The following is a 13,344-nucleotide window of genomic DNA, read 5'->3' on the forward strand; positions in this document are numbered from 1 at the left end:
GCAGACAGTGTCATACTGATGACTGCTGAGACAACACCGCCAGGGCTTCATGACCATGGCATGAACATTTTCTGCTCTAACCTATTCCCCATCAGAGCTGGATGGAGAGAACAGGTCAGGTTTGAGGAAGGAAAGCTGCTCATTACAGTGCTCACAACCGGTCAGTCCCACGCTTACCTTTGAGGCTGAGCTCACACACCACCGCCTCTGCCTTGGCAAGGACCAGATCCACAACGGCCACTTTGGCACCAGCTTCCCCCAGGGCATGAGCAAAGGCTCTGCCAATGCCCTGCCCCCCGCCGGTGACATAGGCCACCTTGCCATCCAAACGCAGCCGGTCCAGGATGCGCCGCCTGTTATGGCCCCAGAAGACGTCATCTCTCACCACTTCTTTCTGAAACAAAGCATAGATACATTGCACAACAAGGGGCAGAGCTCACTAAGTGAGAGCTGTGAAGGACTTCGCCTGTGAGAACAAGGCAGGAGCATGAACAGGGATCCGTGTCTTCTTGCCCATTAATTAATACAAAACATATGACTAATTCAAGACAATATTAGTCTCAAAAGGAGCATTAAATGCCAGACAATGGAGCAGAAGGGTTGTGCTTTGAGGAGATGCTCTGACCACTCCACTTACATGACAGTAGAGTATAGCATTTCCCAGCCTGGCTTCCCAGGGAGATGGATCAGGTACATTGCTTAGAAGTTGACTGATTAAGTCTTCCAGCTATTTTACCCCCAGGGCCCAATTCTGCCTCAGGCTCAGCTGGCTCCAGGAAGACACAGAGCAAGATTCCAAAGTCAGGATTTTGCTCAAGCAGAGTGCAATCAAAATATCTTCACAAGGCTGGTGCACAAATAAAGATTATCAGCCAATAACTTAAACCAAGCTGTCATCTGATCAGCTGCCATACATCATTTCCCCCTAACTGGAATCAAAATGGAAAATACAAGATGTTTAAAATACTGAGTTTGAAATGCCAGGAATTACCAGTGGGTGTAACTTTGGGAGCACTCAGAAACTGCAAAACAATCAGGATGTTTGAGTCTGCATTTACTGAGCTAGGCCATTATGATTCCAGATGGGAATTTCATTACAGCTGGATGATGCCCACCACATAAAATGGAGAAAGATAAAATCCCTGTTTTTTCCATAGGACAAGCAAAATCTAAGGCCATGAAAATATTCAGCTCAGAGAGCATAAGAGGCCATCATGTGCTGCCTTTGGGCGAAAAAAGAGCTACTTCAGAAATATTAGGGTTCACTACAGCTGGGCCCCAGTTCCATCTGCCCACACTCCCCTGCATGGGAAGGATGGGAGAGCAACAGGCACAGACACCCAGTGAGCAGCATGCCAGCCACTTTGGAGGTTCATCACAGGACCAGCTGATCCAAAAGACTTTGCAAGGAATCAGCATTTAGTGTAACCTGGACAAGTGAGGCTAAAAAATGCCAAGCCCTAAACTGGTAAGTCCATGATGAACAGCACTATGTGTTTGGGTTCTTGCCAACAAATCCCTGAAAATTATAATGGCCCTGCCCTCAGCAGAGTCAAAAGTTTCCCAGAAGTACTCACAGAGAGGAAATACCCACCTTGGATTCAATCACTGCATCTGGAGGTACAGGGATCCTTCGAATAATGCTCAGTCCACTCTGCACAGGTAAAATTACCTGCAAATATAATGCACACACAATTCTCAACTGCTTTGTACTTGGCTTTCTGTCACTCAGATTCTACTGATGTGAAGGATAGTTCTCAGGCCATAATAGCTCTTCTCCTATTCCTATTCTTACATGAACTTCCTTCCAACACAAATATGTCAGGCATTTCTATTTGCTCACCTGCCTCTTTCAAACTCATTGCCTCCACAAATGACAGGAAAAAATCACAATTTTAGTTCTCTAGTTTCTAAATCAGTACCAGCTGCTGAGGTTGCTGGATTTCCACTGCCTGGGTAAGGTTGTCATGAGGACAGTCCAGTATTCCAGTAAACCACAATAGCGATACTTCGGTGTTCTTCAGCATTTGATAGAACATCTGTCCTTCACCCACAGATGCAGGACATGCATCATCATGAGGAAACCTGCACTCAGTTTTGCAAATTCAACACCACTATCACAGTGTTAGAAGATCAGATATGGAATCCACGTGCTATTTACATGCATTCAACAGCTAACAGGGAAATTCAGGACATGGAAAACTCTGATTAATCTTTCCCTCATCTACAAACAAAAGCTGATGCTTCCGGAACATTGTCTATTAGTTGTGTCAATGATAGAATAAATACAGAACCACAGGAGGTACCTTTAGAGGTGTCTGACCTGCAGGTAGAGAAAGACCTTTAGCCTATGAGACACCAAAACACTTTGGGCACGAGCTGCACACCTCTGTGCCATGGAGAGCTGTGGCAGGGGGGAGTGTGGGAGGTGGAAGACCTGCCCTGTCCCACCACGAGCCCAACCTTACAGCGCAGGAGGGCAGACAGAGATCCAGCCATCCCGGTGCAGCCATGGAATGAGGGTGAGCTGGTGGCTGCTGTACCGGGGTAGCACCACTCACACCTGCTTTTAAAGCCCTGGAGGATATGTGTTTAATAGTGCCTCTGAAACCACAGTATATTGTTTGTGCATCCTATTACTTCTTTTTTTTTTTTCTTTCCTGCTGGAGTAGGACTTTGTTGACTCCTGTTGTGCTGGTGGTGCCCTACAGCCCCCAGAGCCTTTAAAGCAGAGCGGTGGTTCCTTGGTTGTGCTGTAGAGCTGATTATTCACTCTTAAGTGCTCCCCTTTTATCTTGCCTTTAACACTCTGTAAGATGTAGACAGAGTAGGGACTGTCCCTGAATATAGAAACTCATACCTAGAGCTCAAGTGAGGTGAATGACAATAAAATCTGAGTTCATTTTAGGTCCTCTGGATAATGGCACCAACAAAAGAAACATTTTGAAGAGTGCTTTGCAAAATCCATAGATACAGCACCACGGGCACCTTAACCAATGGCATTGCACTAACCTGCTCAACACGAGGATCTGAATTAATCACTGAATTTAATTTTCTGACAGCTAGTACATTTTCATCTGATACATTCTCCAGGTAGACTTGTCCTTTCATGAGTGTATTCTCTACACAGATCACTGCATCCATTCTCAGCAAGTGGTTATCCATGACAAAGCTGTAGTAGTGAACAGCATTCCTTTGATCAGCATCAATAAAGACTATATCAAAGTGCTCATCCTCAGCATGTAATGCCTGGAAAAAAAATTATGTTGGAGAAAACACTAATTATTTACCCGAAAGTTAAAGTCTTGCCATTAAAATATCCTTTCTATAAAGCCCAAACCAGAGGGAAATTTTTACTTTTAAAGCAACACTGCTAGAATTACTTCTGGAGATCTTGGGAGTTTCTCCATGCTTTGCAAACAATTCCACAGCAACAAATCCCTGAACTTCTCAAAGAAAATCAGGATATAAAAGAGGATGTCTCATCCCAGCTTGAGGTGTTGAGAGTCACAACAGAAACATCTGCATACCTCAAGTCAAAGCAAATTGATCCAGCAGGGTAAGGGAGAGGACTGGCATCAAACCCTGCCACTGACAGGCCACAGTAACTTATCTCTTCTCAAAAGAGTAACTATCAACAAATTGAAGAGTGGCAATTATATCACTCCAGTGAAAAAAAAGAGGCATAAGGCAGATCTGGGAATTGCAAACTAGTGAGTCCCACTTCAGTAGCAGGAAAAGGGTTGAAATCCTAATTAATAATAGAATTATAAAGCACATAAAAGAACAGGTCACAATAGAGATAAAGCAGCACAGACCCTATGAAGGAAAATGATGTTTCTTTAATCTAAAAAAATGCTTTGGATGGCTCAGCAACAGAGAGGATAAAAGAGAACTGACTGCTATCATCTAATTGGATTTTCAGAAATGTGGCACACCTTCCCTCCAAGCAGGCTGCTGATGATAATGTATAAAAGTGTTGATGGATGACCAGATGGGAGCCTTTACAGCCTTCTCCTGTGGCAGTTAATGCACTTGCTGCCCAAGAGGCTGCTATGGAATATTTCAGATTCCATCTGGGACTATTTAACTGCATCTGTGTGCGTTGCAATGAAACAACAGCTCATCTACCTATCTCAGCAAGCAGAAATGCTTTCAAGTCTTGGCATTTCAAGTGAAAAGAGAAACAATTATGTTTTCCAGAACTCACTGTTTCTATCACAACTTTTAACGGTACTTTTTGCATCCAGATTTCCCTTTTGTGTTTGGAGACATTGCGCACAACGAGTGATGAGTGATCCCCTCAGAGGTACCAGCAGAAGCATCAATAACAAATGGCAACAGAATTTGAAGACTGGTTTGTTTTGGGGAGTGAGGTTGATGGTTCCCAAACAGAGATTTCAGGAGCCTTTCTTGGGTGGGGAGTGTGTGGTTCAGACAAGAAAATAGCAGGAAGTGGATCGTCAAAGCTCTGAGTTCCTTTATTGTGCCAACTGGTGTCATTGTGAGCTGGTTAGTGGTGAGGGAATTAAGCTTGGATAGTCACATTTAACTGCAGATACTTAATAGCAGAGAAACTCTGCCAAAAGCATTCATGAGTCCACATTTAGGACACCTTTTGATGCTACACTATAATAAAAGAAGACCTTAAGGCCAAATATATACTGGTTCATAATAAATGTAGCAGAAACTGGGACATCTGGTTTCCTGGGATTCATCTTTTCATTTCACTATCAGTAAGAAAATTTTGCCCTGGTTCCCTCTTGAGCCATATTGGGGGAAAGCAGCAGGAACATTTTTGCTACTGTGGAAGACCATCTTCTATCAGGTTGCACCTCAGTCAGTCTGTCCAATGTAGATGCTTCAGGAAGGGTCAGAAGATGAAAGCTGGGTCAAGGAGCCCATCAGGAAGAGAGATTAGAGGTCTCATTCCCCAGGGAGAAGAGCCAAAGCCAAACTTGAGTAATTATTGTGACTTATCACTACTTTCTGACTTGTAACCTTCCTGGGTGGAGGAGGTGGGGGGCAGACATTCAGAAGCAGATGTGACCATTGCTGAACATATGTTACTACTGCTCCATGGTATGGCTCCCTAATGAAAAAGAATCTCACTTTTATGCATTGGCTTCATTAGGTCCATATGGAGTTGTGTAGCTCTTTGGATATTAGCTGGACTTCTCACATCAACCCTCCTTCCATACTGCCTACCTGCTGACAGCTTATCTCCTTCTTATCTGTCTTCTGATACAGATAAACCACCTTTTAACTCCACAGCTTCCATCCCCCGAGGGTGCCTGGGTTGGATATGTATCCAGCACACGCCTGCCTTGTCCTTGCCCTGCCTGGGTGTGCAAGGCCACAGTTTCTAAGGCATTTCTCTTCTGCCAGTTCATCAGGTCCTGAATGACCAGCCACAAGGGTCACTTGGGCACCTTTCATTTCTTCTAAATATCCAGTATCTGACACCTGTAAGGAACTGCCTGAGTTTGTGCTGGGACCTGCCATCATTTGAGCTTCTTGTTTCCACAGCTTCAAAATTGCTGCTGAGTTTTCCATATTTAGCTGGAAACAGTTCCAGGACTCTAAGAGGAATCCATGAAAGTCCTTGAACCAGCTTTGCCTCTAGAGAGGGAGGGAAACAGCCACAGGAAGGGGAAAGTCCTCTGTTTCCTGGAGCTCCTTGGCTAGCAGAGCAGGGATCACTCAGACAGGTGGTAACTGTGGCCAGGGCCCCACACTGGAGAGGGTTTCCTCACTGGCAGCACCTGCTGCTGAACTCAGACAGCCAGAAAGGTAAAAAACTGCTCTACTGGTAGCTCTGACTGCAGAGTCAGGCACTGGAAAGATGGGTGCAGTGATGAAAAGGATAACTCCCTGCTGTCCCATATGGATGAGGGGGTTTAAGATGATGGATTGACAGCCCTTGCCCTCCCAGCACAGTCTGGGCCAGGCCCTGCCTGGGACCTCACAGCAAGCTGGAGATTCCATTGTCCTTTGCTTGGAGAGAGGCAGAACCCAGACGACTCCAACTGCGAGGAAAGATGAGATCCAGAAGGAAATAATCTGCCTGCAAAATATCCTGCTGAAACTAATTTCCTGAGTGTTTACAGTGCAATCCCTGCTCCTTGCTATAGAGTCATCGTAGATGGTAACAGATGGCAATAAGAGTTTTAATTCAGAGCAAACTTGGCTAAAATTAATGCTTTTGATTACAGTGAGTCATTAACTTCCTTTTGGATTAAAAAAAAGAGTAACACAGCATTCCATAGAGGAGATACACCAAAAGAGACCATGAGAAAGGGCTCAGCAGCACTGCTGATGAATACAGCAAAAGACCAGGGAGAGGACATCCTGAATAAAAACATGAATGAATCTTCTGCCAAAGCTCAGAGAAAACCTGATTGGAGTCCTTCTCAGAGACAACATAAGGCACATACAAACTCAATCAAGAAAAAAATGACTGCCCAGTTCCTTTGATATGGATCATACAGTCAGCATATTTGTAATAAAGATGTACTCAAAACTTATTACCTTCCCTATGCCTTGTTCTTGACCTAAATGTAATAGCAATCCATCCTTAGGGCACACAGAATACATGAAAAAGTACAGCTTCCTTTTAAAACACCATTAGAATATTTTACTGTATGTGGACATACACTCTTGTTACTCCTAAATGCTATTCTATTGAGTACAGTTTATATTCACCGGCAAGACGAAATCTCTAGGGAAGCCAGAGAGGGAATGCAATTTCTAGTAATAACAGCTCACAACAGTGAATACTATCCACTTATCCCCACAATTTCCAGCTATTTTGGACTCCTTTCTGAATTAACCTTTCATATCAAAAGGAGCAATTCTAGAGCACACTAGAGACTCCGACACAATTTCATGCATAATTTATTCACTCAGTTCAACATTAAACGCAGAGTCCTTGACTTTGTCAAGGTGGATTCTGTTGGCAGACTTCACAAGCAGCAAAACAGGAGAAATGAGATCTGCAGCTCAACCTCTTCACCTATTCTGTCTGCTAAAAGGAGGGAAAAAAGAAGAAAGCAAACCCCGACATGCTTACACAACACCCTGCAATCAGCAGAATCGGCTGCAAACACGGTGTTATTTTTTGTGGTACATTTTCAATTTAAAATGGAAGGATCAAAATCACGGATGGGAATAATTTCCTGGTAGTTTGCATTCTGTCCGGACTCAATCCTGCAGCCATTGTTCAAGGAAAACTCACTGGGGATCGAAGGAAGCTCTTTGTGCAGGATCAGGCTCTTGCTGGCTGCAGATGCACGGCAAGGCACATTATCCAGGCATAGCACAACAGAGTTTAGACTTAAGGACCTTGTTGGGAAATGTTTTTAAATGCTGGCCCAGCACACACTGAAAGGGTAGCTAATTCCCACTAAGAGCATCAGTACCTGAGACTGAACCCAAGGAAAATTTCCCCTCAGTCCACATTTCAAAATATTATATAGAAATTATTGAGGCCATCGGGTACAGAGGCTTGTGCCATCGTGTATGTGAGATACATGCTTTGGTGGAGACCTCACTTAGCTCAGCAGTGTCTATCCCTCACATATGGGAAAGGTGGGTTTTAATCCTTGTGCTCTCAGGTGCCAAAAGAACCCCACTGTCTACTTGAGCTCTGTGGCTCCTGTCTGATACTTAGCATCCCTTGACTGGTCAAAATCTCAGATATTTTGCAGCTGGCTGTGATTTGGGACAGGAGGCAGGGGAACTGGCTAACTGCTCCACTGCTGTGGGATAAGACAAAGGGAGCATCAAGAGAGATGTTCTTCATCTTCAGAGAGCCTGGTCAAGGTGCTGCTATGGACTGATGTGCTGCCTTAACACTGTGAAAATTTGAGGAGCAGCAGATAAGTAGAGATCCTGCCCTGTTGCACTTAGATTGGAAGCAAAACTCAGTCATCATCATCACCACAGCAAGAAAACTGCATCAGACACCTCCAAAGAGCAAGTGGTGGGTGACCACCTCTGCTCTCTAATTTCTCCAAAGGGACAAGAATGAAACCTCGGGCTGCAGACACCATAGGCAACAAAGACAATCCTTGCCAGAGCTTGTTCCAGCTCTTCAGACTCTCATGGTGCTCTTCAACAAACATTAGCCAGCTCTGCTTTAGACCAGCCTCCCTGCAGACCATGGGGGAGAGAAACGTTGTTCTCCAACTCCTCCATGAAGCTGAGCTGTGAGAGGTGCCATCCCTCACCCACCTCCTGCCTGTGACTGCCTTGTCCTCCTGCCTTTCAGCATGTCCGTGGGGCAGGAGAAGAAGCCTGCTGCATCTCCAACCTAAAGCAGCCATCTGGGAGGGAAAAGGCAGCACACTGTTCACAGCCTGAGCCTCTTCTGCACATCCAGCTGTGTTCCTGTATGGCTACCCAACTCCAACCAGGCAAACCTCAAGAAGCCCAGAATGCCAAGGCACCAGAGAGGGCACCACATTCATTGCTTCAGCATTTACAGCCATTGTGGATTTGACCTGTAGGACAATCCTCATTGTCCTGATACCAATGACAAAACATCTGCCACACTGAGCAAAAAAAGTTCAGAGCCCAGTGCAGAAATCCTGCACAGAGAGGTGTCCCCATGCTGGGATCTCTCTCCTGCCACACACAAGAATCTCTGTTCCCAAGAGCTCTGAGAGGTATTTGAAGTCCTGAGCACCTGCAGAACCAGGGTCAGGATGTGCCTTCATGTTGCAATTGGAGGATATAAAATCAATTGCAACATTCTGTTTTAAGGATTTAATTTTCATGTCTTTGCTCCCTTCTTTAATCTCTACACAGCATGTATTCTGCCTGCCTCTAGATATTTTAATTCAGTCACAGTAAGTCAGTTGCACAGAATGGGCACTAGAGAGCAACAGCAATTCAATTAATTTCACACTCACTGCAGGGAGCTGGGATTTTAAATGCTGCACATTGCAGGTGATCTGTAACATTTCGTTATTCATATACTTGGCAAAGCTCTTTGTTTCTTTCTTATCAAACTTGGAGGTCATGAAAGCCAAAGGTCAGAAAGCTCCTGGTCATTTCATTTTAGAAATAAATATGGTACCTGTTAATGCAAGTAAAGTTACAATCAAGCTCACACTGACACAACCAGATTGAAAATAGAATCAAATGGGAATTAAATGTGAGTTGCTGGCAATCATAAGCTTTTCTCTTTCTTGGGACAAAGTCACTAGTCAGAATGAAACAAATACAGCTAATGCCTTATTTGTGTTAAGCTCATCACATTGCTCTGGAATTGAGAAATTGGGGTTTAATTTCCCACAGAGCTTGCAGTGGGGGAAAATAATGAGAAGTTGTGGCTGAATTAGAAACTTTTCCAAGACTTTCCTGATTCTTGCGAACATTGGGAGCAAGCTGTCTTTCTCAAGAGCTGGCTCAGCACGGTACAGTCACACTCTTCCTGTTTGTTATATTTGGAATTAGAGATCCGAAACAACCAACATCAAGTAAAACTTCCATTGAAGCCTATCGACCTACATTGAGAGCTTGTGATTCCTCTGATCAAAAAGCTGCAGGATTTTAGTTAAAAAGAAAAAAAAAAAAACTATCCTGTACGATAGAGCTGTTCCATCATACACTGTGAATAAGAAATAACCTCAGTGCAACCATGTGTTCACATAGTTGCAAGCAAACCAGGGCCAACATCCAGCTTTTTGCATGTAGGGAATAGAACCTACCCGAAATGATTTAACTTGCCCTGTGCAAGAGCTCCCAAACTCCCCTTCTAAACTGACTTTACCTCCAAGGTGTCTGCCACTGGTCCCACTCGCATGCTTATCTTTTTGCCATCTGAAGAATAATCAAATGCTTCCTGGCTGTTCACTCCCAGATAAGGCGCTTCTGCACATGCAAAAATTTTGCCATCGTCTGGCAATTCCTCTGCAATAGCAAGGATACTGTAACCTTTAAGCTTGCCAATTAATAAAATCTTCCTGGCTCTGATCAGATGAACAAACATCCTAAAAATTTGGCCTGTGGAAAGACAAGAAAGAAAAATTAAAAGTAAAACCATAGGAAAGAGGGTACCCTGTTAACAGTGAAAATTAGATGTGCCTTTTAAGTGATCATTAAAAATGAAAAAAAAAACCCTAATCTTAAAACACTCTCAAGTAAGGGTTTAACAACAGAATCTGACAAAATTTCATCTAAAATGCAGCTAAAAGACAACAGAATAAAGGGACTGGTTTTAAATGTAGAACCTTTATCATTAATGCTGCTATTGTTCAAGTGCTTGTTAAATAGTGCTTGAAATATTGCATATTTTAACATTCCCCCCATATGAAAATGGCTTTGAGATGGCTCCATATTCTTTCTGGAATCCAGTTAAAAAAAAAAAAAAATCACTACATTACCTTGCATTTGCTCTTAGAGTCATTATCCCCAGACAGCACCATCATTTAAGAAATTTATCATCAGTGGTGTCCTTCGAACAATGTATTAGTGTAATACATTATAAGAGTACTTCACTGGGATGATATATTAGTCCAAAGATGGGAACATCTGGGAAGAATGAATCTGGGAAGAGATTCAGTGTAATAGGCTTTATATGGGGATACAAGCCTGGGTATTGCTACTTGTAAAGGTACAAGTGCTTGGCCACAGGCCACCTTCACCACAAAAAGCACATAAACCCCTAACAGACACCTCCAAACCCAACCAAAATGATTTTTCCCTTCCTTTCCCTTCTAACAAGAGTAATGATCTTTTTGCTGCTCACTAAGAGATAGGGCTGGCACTGTGAATTAAAGCACTCACAAGCGTGTGCGTGGACACGTGTGCGAGTATAAGGGCAAGGAGGAATGAGACAGGGAAAACTCATGCCAAAGGAAGATCAAAGCCTACAGGAGGTTCATATCTTTATTTTTTAGCAATTTCCCATATTTTCTGAGCATTTGCATGGCATTCAACCTCTCCTCACTCTAGACAAAGTAAAGAATTATAGCTTCAATGTCAGTGATAACCTTTACACCAATCTGGTGCAATTTTATTCTCTCAGTTGACCAATTTACCATTCAGTGAGCCAGAGGTACGTGCTTCCTGCAGCCTAACTCTACTTCCAGCTCCTTCAGCATCCCCTGGGACGTGATCAGGTGAAGTTTTTCTGGAAAAAGAAATAAATTTCAACATTACGGTAACAGCTGAAATCTGAGAGTCCTGCATAAAAAGCAGCAACTAAAAGAGAATGCCTGGAAAAGCTCTAGCTGTGCATGGCCATGAAAAATTAGCCCAGAAGCATTACAAATATCCTAAATTCCAGTCCTAAGAGGACCTGGCTTGGCAATAAGCCCATCTCAATGCTGGCAGCCACTCCAGCCATAGGGACTTGGGAAGAAGGGGCTATGGGACCAAAGGAAAGCATTCCCCACTGTTCAATCTCAGATTCTTCCCATTTCCAACCAGTCCTAGACAGGTCTCTATCAGTCTGCTGGTTTGGAGTAAATTACCTAGTTACCCTGGCCAGGTTTTGTTCAGATCTACAATGATTATTTTTGTTTCAGCCAAAAAAAAAGAGGTTTCATTGCAGAATAGGGTAAAAGATGTAAAATCTAAATTGTTTTGTAAGATGGAAAAACCATGGTTTTCCACACAAACTACTGAGAAAACATGGTGTCTCCAGATGCTATTTTACAGAAGCCAGGCCTCTGACAATGTATCTGGATGAAGTGAGATGCTACCTATTACATAGGGAAGGCAACAGATGACTGGAAGAAGTCCATAGCCTCCAGACAGGTTTGATTACCCTATCTAAAGAAAGCAACCATCAGAAATGGATGGTGATTATTCTGTAGGCCAGAATTTAGAGACATTTCAGCTTTTTTTTTTTCCTCCAGCTTCCCCCTCCCTACTCCTCAGTAAAATGAGAAAGAATTCATAACCCGTGTCAGCCACACTCAGATAATCCAAGACTTAAAGAGTAGAACATTTCATATAACCTCTTTTCTGCCCCTCACAAATGCTTTAACAACTTTAATAAGATAATGTATAGCTATTATCCTACAGCAAGTGTAAGTCAAACAACTATCAGCTATTATTTCAGCAACAGAACGAACACTCAGCTTTCCCATAATCCACAGCCTGGAACAGTTTACACATTGTCAATTTTAGACAGAACTGGCTTTTTCCACATATCAAAACGTGCACTGATAAATGGGAATTGTTTAGCAGACCCCACATGGCTAGGTAATATACTGTAGCTCAGAAAAGAATAATGAGGGTATCAGTTGGACTTCTGAATTAATGATACCTTAAATTAGTTTAATTAATTAGTTTAGTTACTAGAGTAATTTAGTTAGCAGATTAATTAATGTTTGTTGAGTGCTTGGAGATAAAAGCTGCATATAAAGGCTGTTATTAGAGGGTGGATCCAGAGGTGCAGGTTTTCCTTATTCTTTATTTATCCCAGCACCAATTTGATTGAGGGGCTCACTCTTTCAGCCTTCCAGCAGGAAGCTGGTGTTCCCCAGGATATGGTCAAACAAAGTCATTGCCATAGTTAACAGTCAGCTGGGAGAATATCTCCCAAAATTTAGAGTCAGGACTTCTTATTCTCACCTCCTCTCCTCTAGGCTGTAGGTGCACACAGACACACACATCCATGCACGCTTTGCTATATATTTGGGTGCAGTTAAAACTCTCATTCTTCTTCCTCCCATGTTTATGGCATGTTCTGGACAGAAAATCTGAGAACAGATTCACACACTCCCAGACAAAAGCACAAGGTTACAAAGGAGAGTTGGTACCTCTTAGAAGTTGCCATTGCATCCAGGTAAGGGTCTAGTCCAAGAGCAACATCAAGAGCTTTTTGTAAGTAATTCCTGAGCTGCTCAGGTACACGGGAGTCATTGAGAGCTATTTCTTTGGCTTTGAGAAGGTTCTCAGCAATGTGTCCAGCAGGGGTTTCTGAAATGAAAAATAAAAGGAAGAATAATGATTTTGGGACTGCTCAAATCAGCGGAAGAGGAATTTGGAGTACAAAAAAACAAGTGTACTTTTTTTTTAATAGAAAATACAGGTTTTTGAATTACTATGAAAACAATAGTGGAAACCTTTTCAAATTGAAAAAATAGTGTACTTCTAATAGATTTTTGTCACATGTATTCTCCCTTTTTGGGGGATCAGCACAGCTGATCAAGGATAAGAACATTTTAAAAACACGAATTTTGCTTTTGAAGCTCTGAGACAAACATCAAACACCAAACAAAACCCACTCCTCTAGGTAGCTTTGTCCTTGGAGAAAATAGAGCTCTTCCCGAACTGTTCTTGCCAATCCAGGCAGATCCTCTAAGCTAGGAGATGCAGACACTG

General features: G+C 42.9%; 1 protein-coding gene across 1 annotated transcript in view; it reads right to left on the minus strand.

Annotated features, from left to right (window-relative positions):
* LOC127471518 (D-threitol dehydrogenase-like) overlaps positions 1-13,344 on the minus strand; it is a 31,988-nt gene that overhangs the window by 16,848 nt on the left and 1,796 nt on the right. The window contains exons 2-5 of the mRNA XM_051788475.1: positions 9,779-10,011; positions 3,013-3,249; positions 1,595-1,672; positions 178-394 (exon numbers count right to left, since the gene is read on the minus strand). Of these exons, the coding sequence (XP_051644435.1) occupies positions 178-394; positions 1,595-1,672; positions 3,013-3,249; positions 9,779-10,011 (765 nt within the window). The remainder of the gene's footprint in view (positions 1-177; positions 395-1,594; positions 1,673-3,012; positions 3,250-9,778; positions 10,012-13,344) is intronic.

The sequence above is a fragment of the Manacus candei genome, unplaced genomic scaffold (genome assembly GCF_025592945.1).
Source record: "Manacus candei isolate 608988 ecotype Guabito, Panama unplaced genomic scaffold, ASM2559294v1 h1tg000025l, whole genome shotgun sequence".
NCBI classification, from domain to species: Eukaryota; Metazoa; Chordata; class Aves; order Passeriformes; family Pipridae; genus Manacus; species Manacus candei.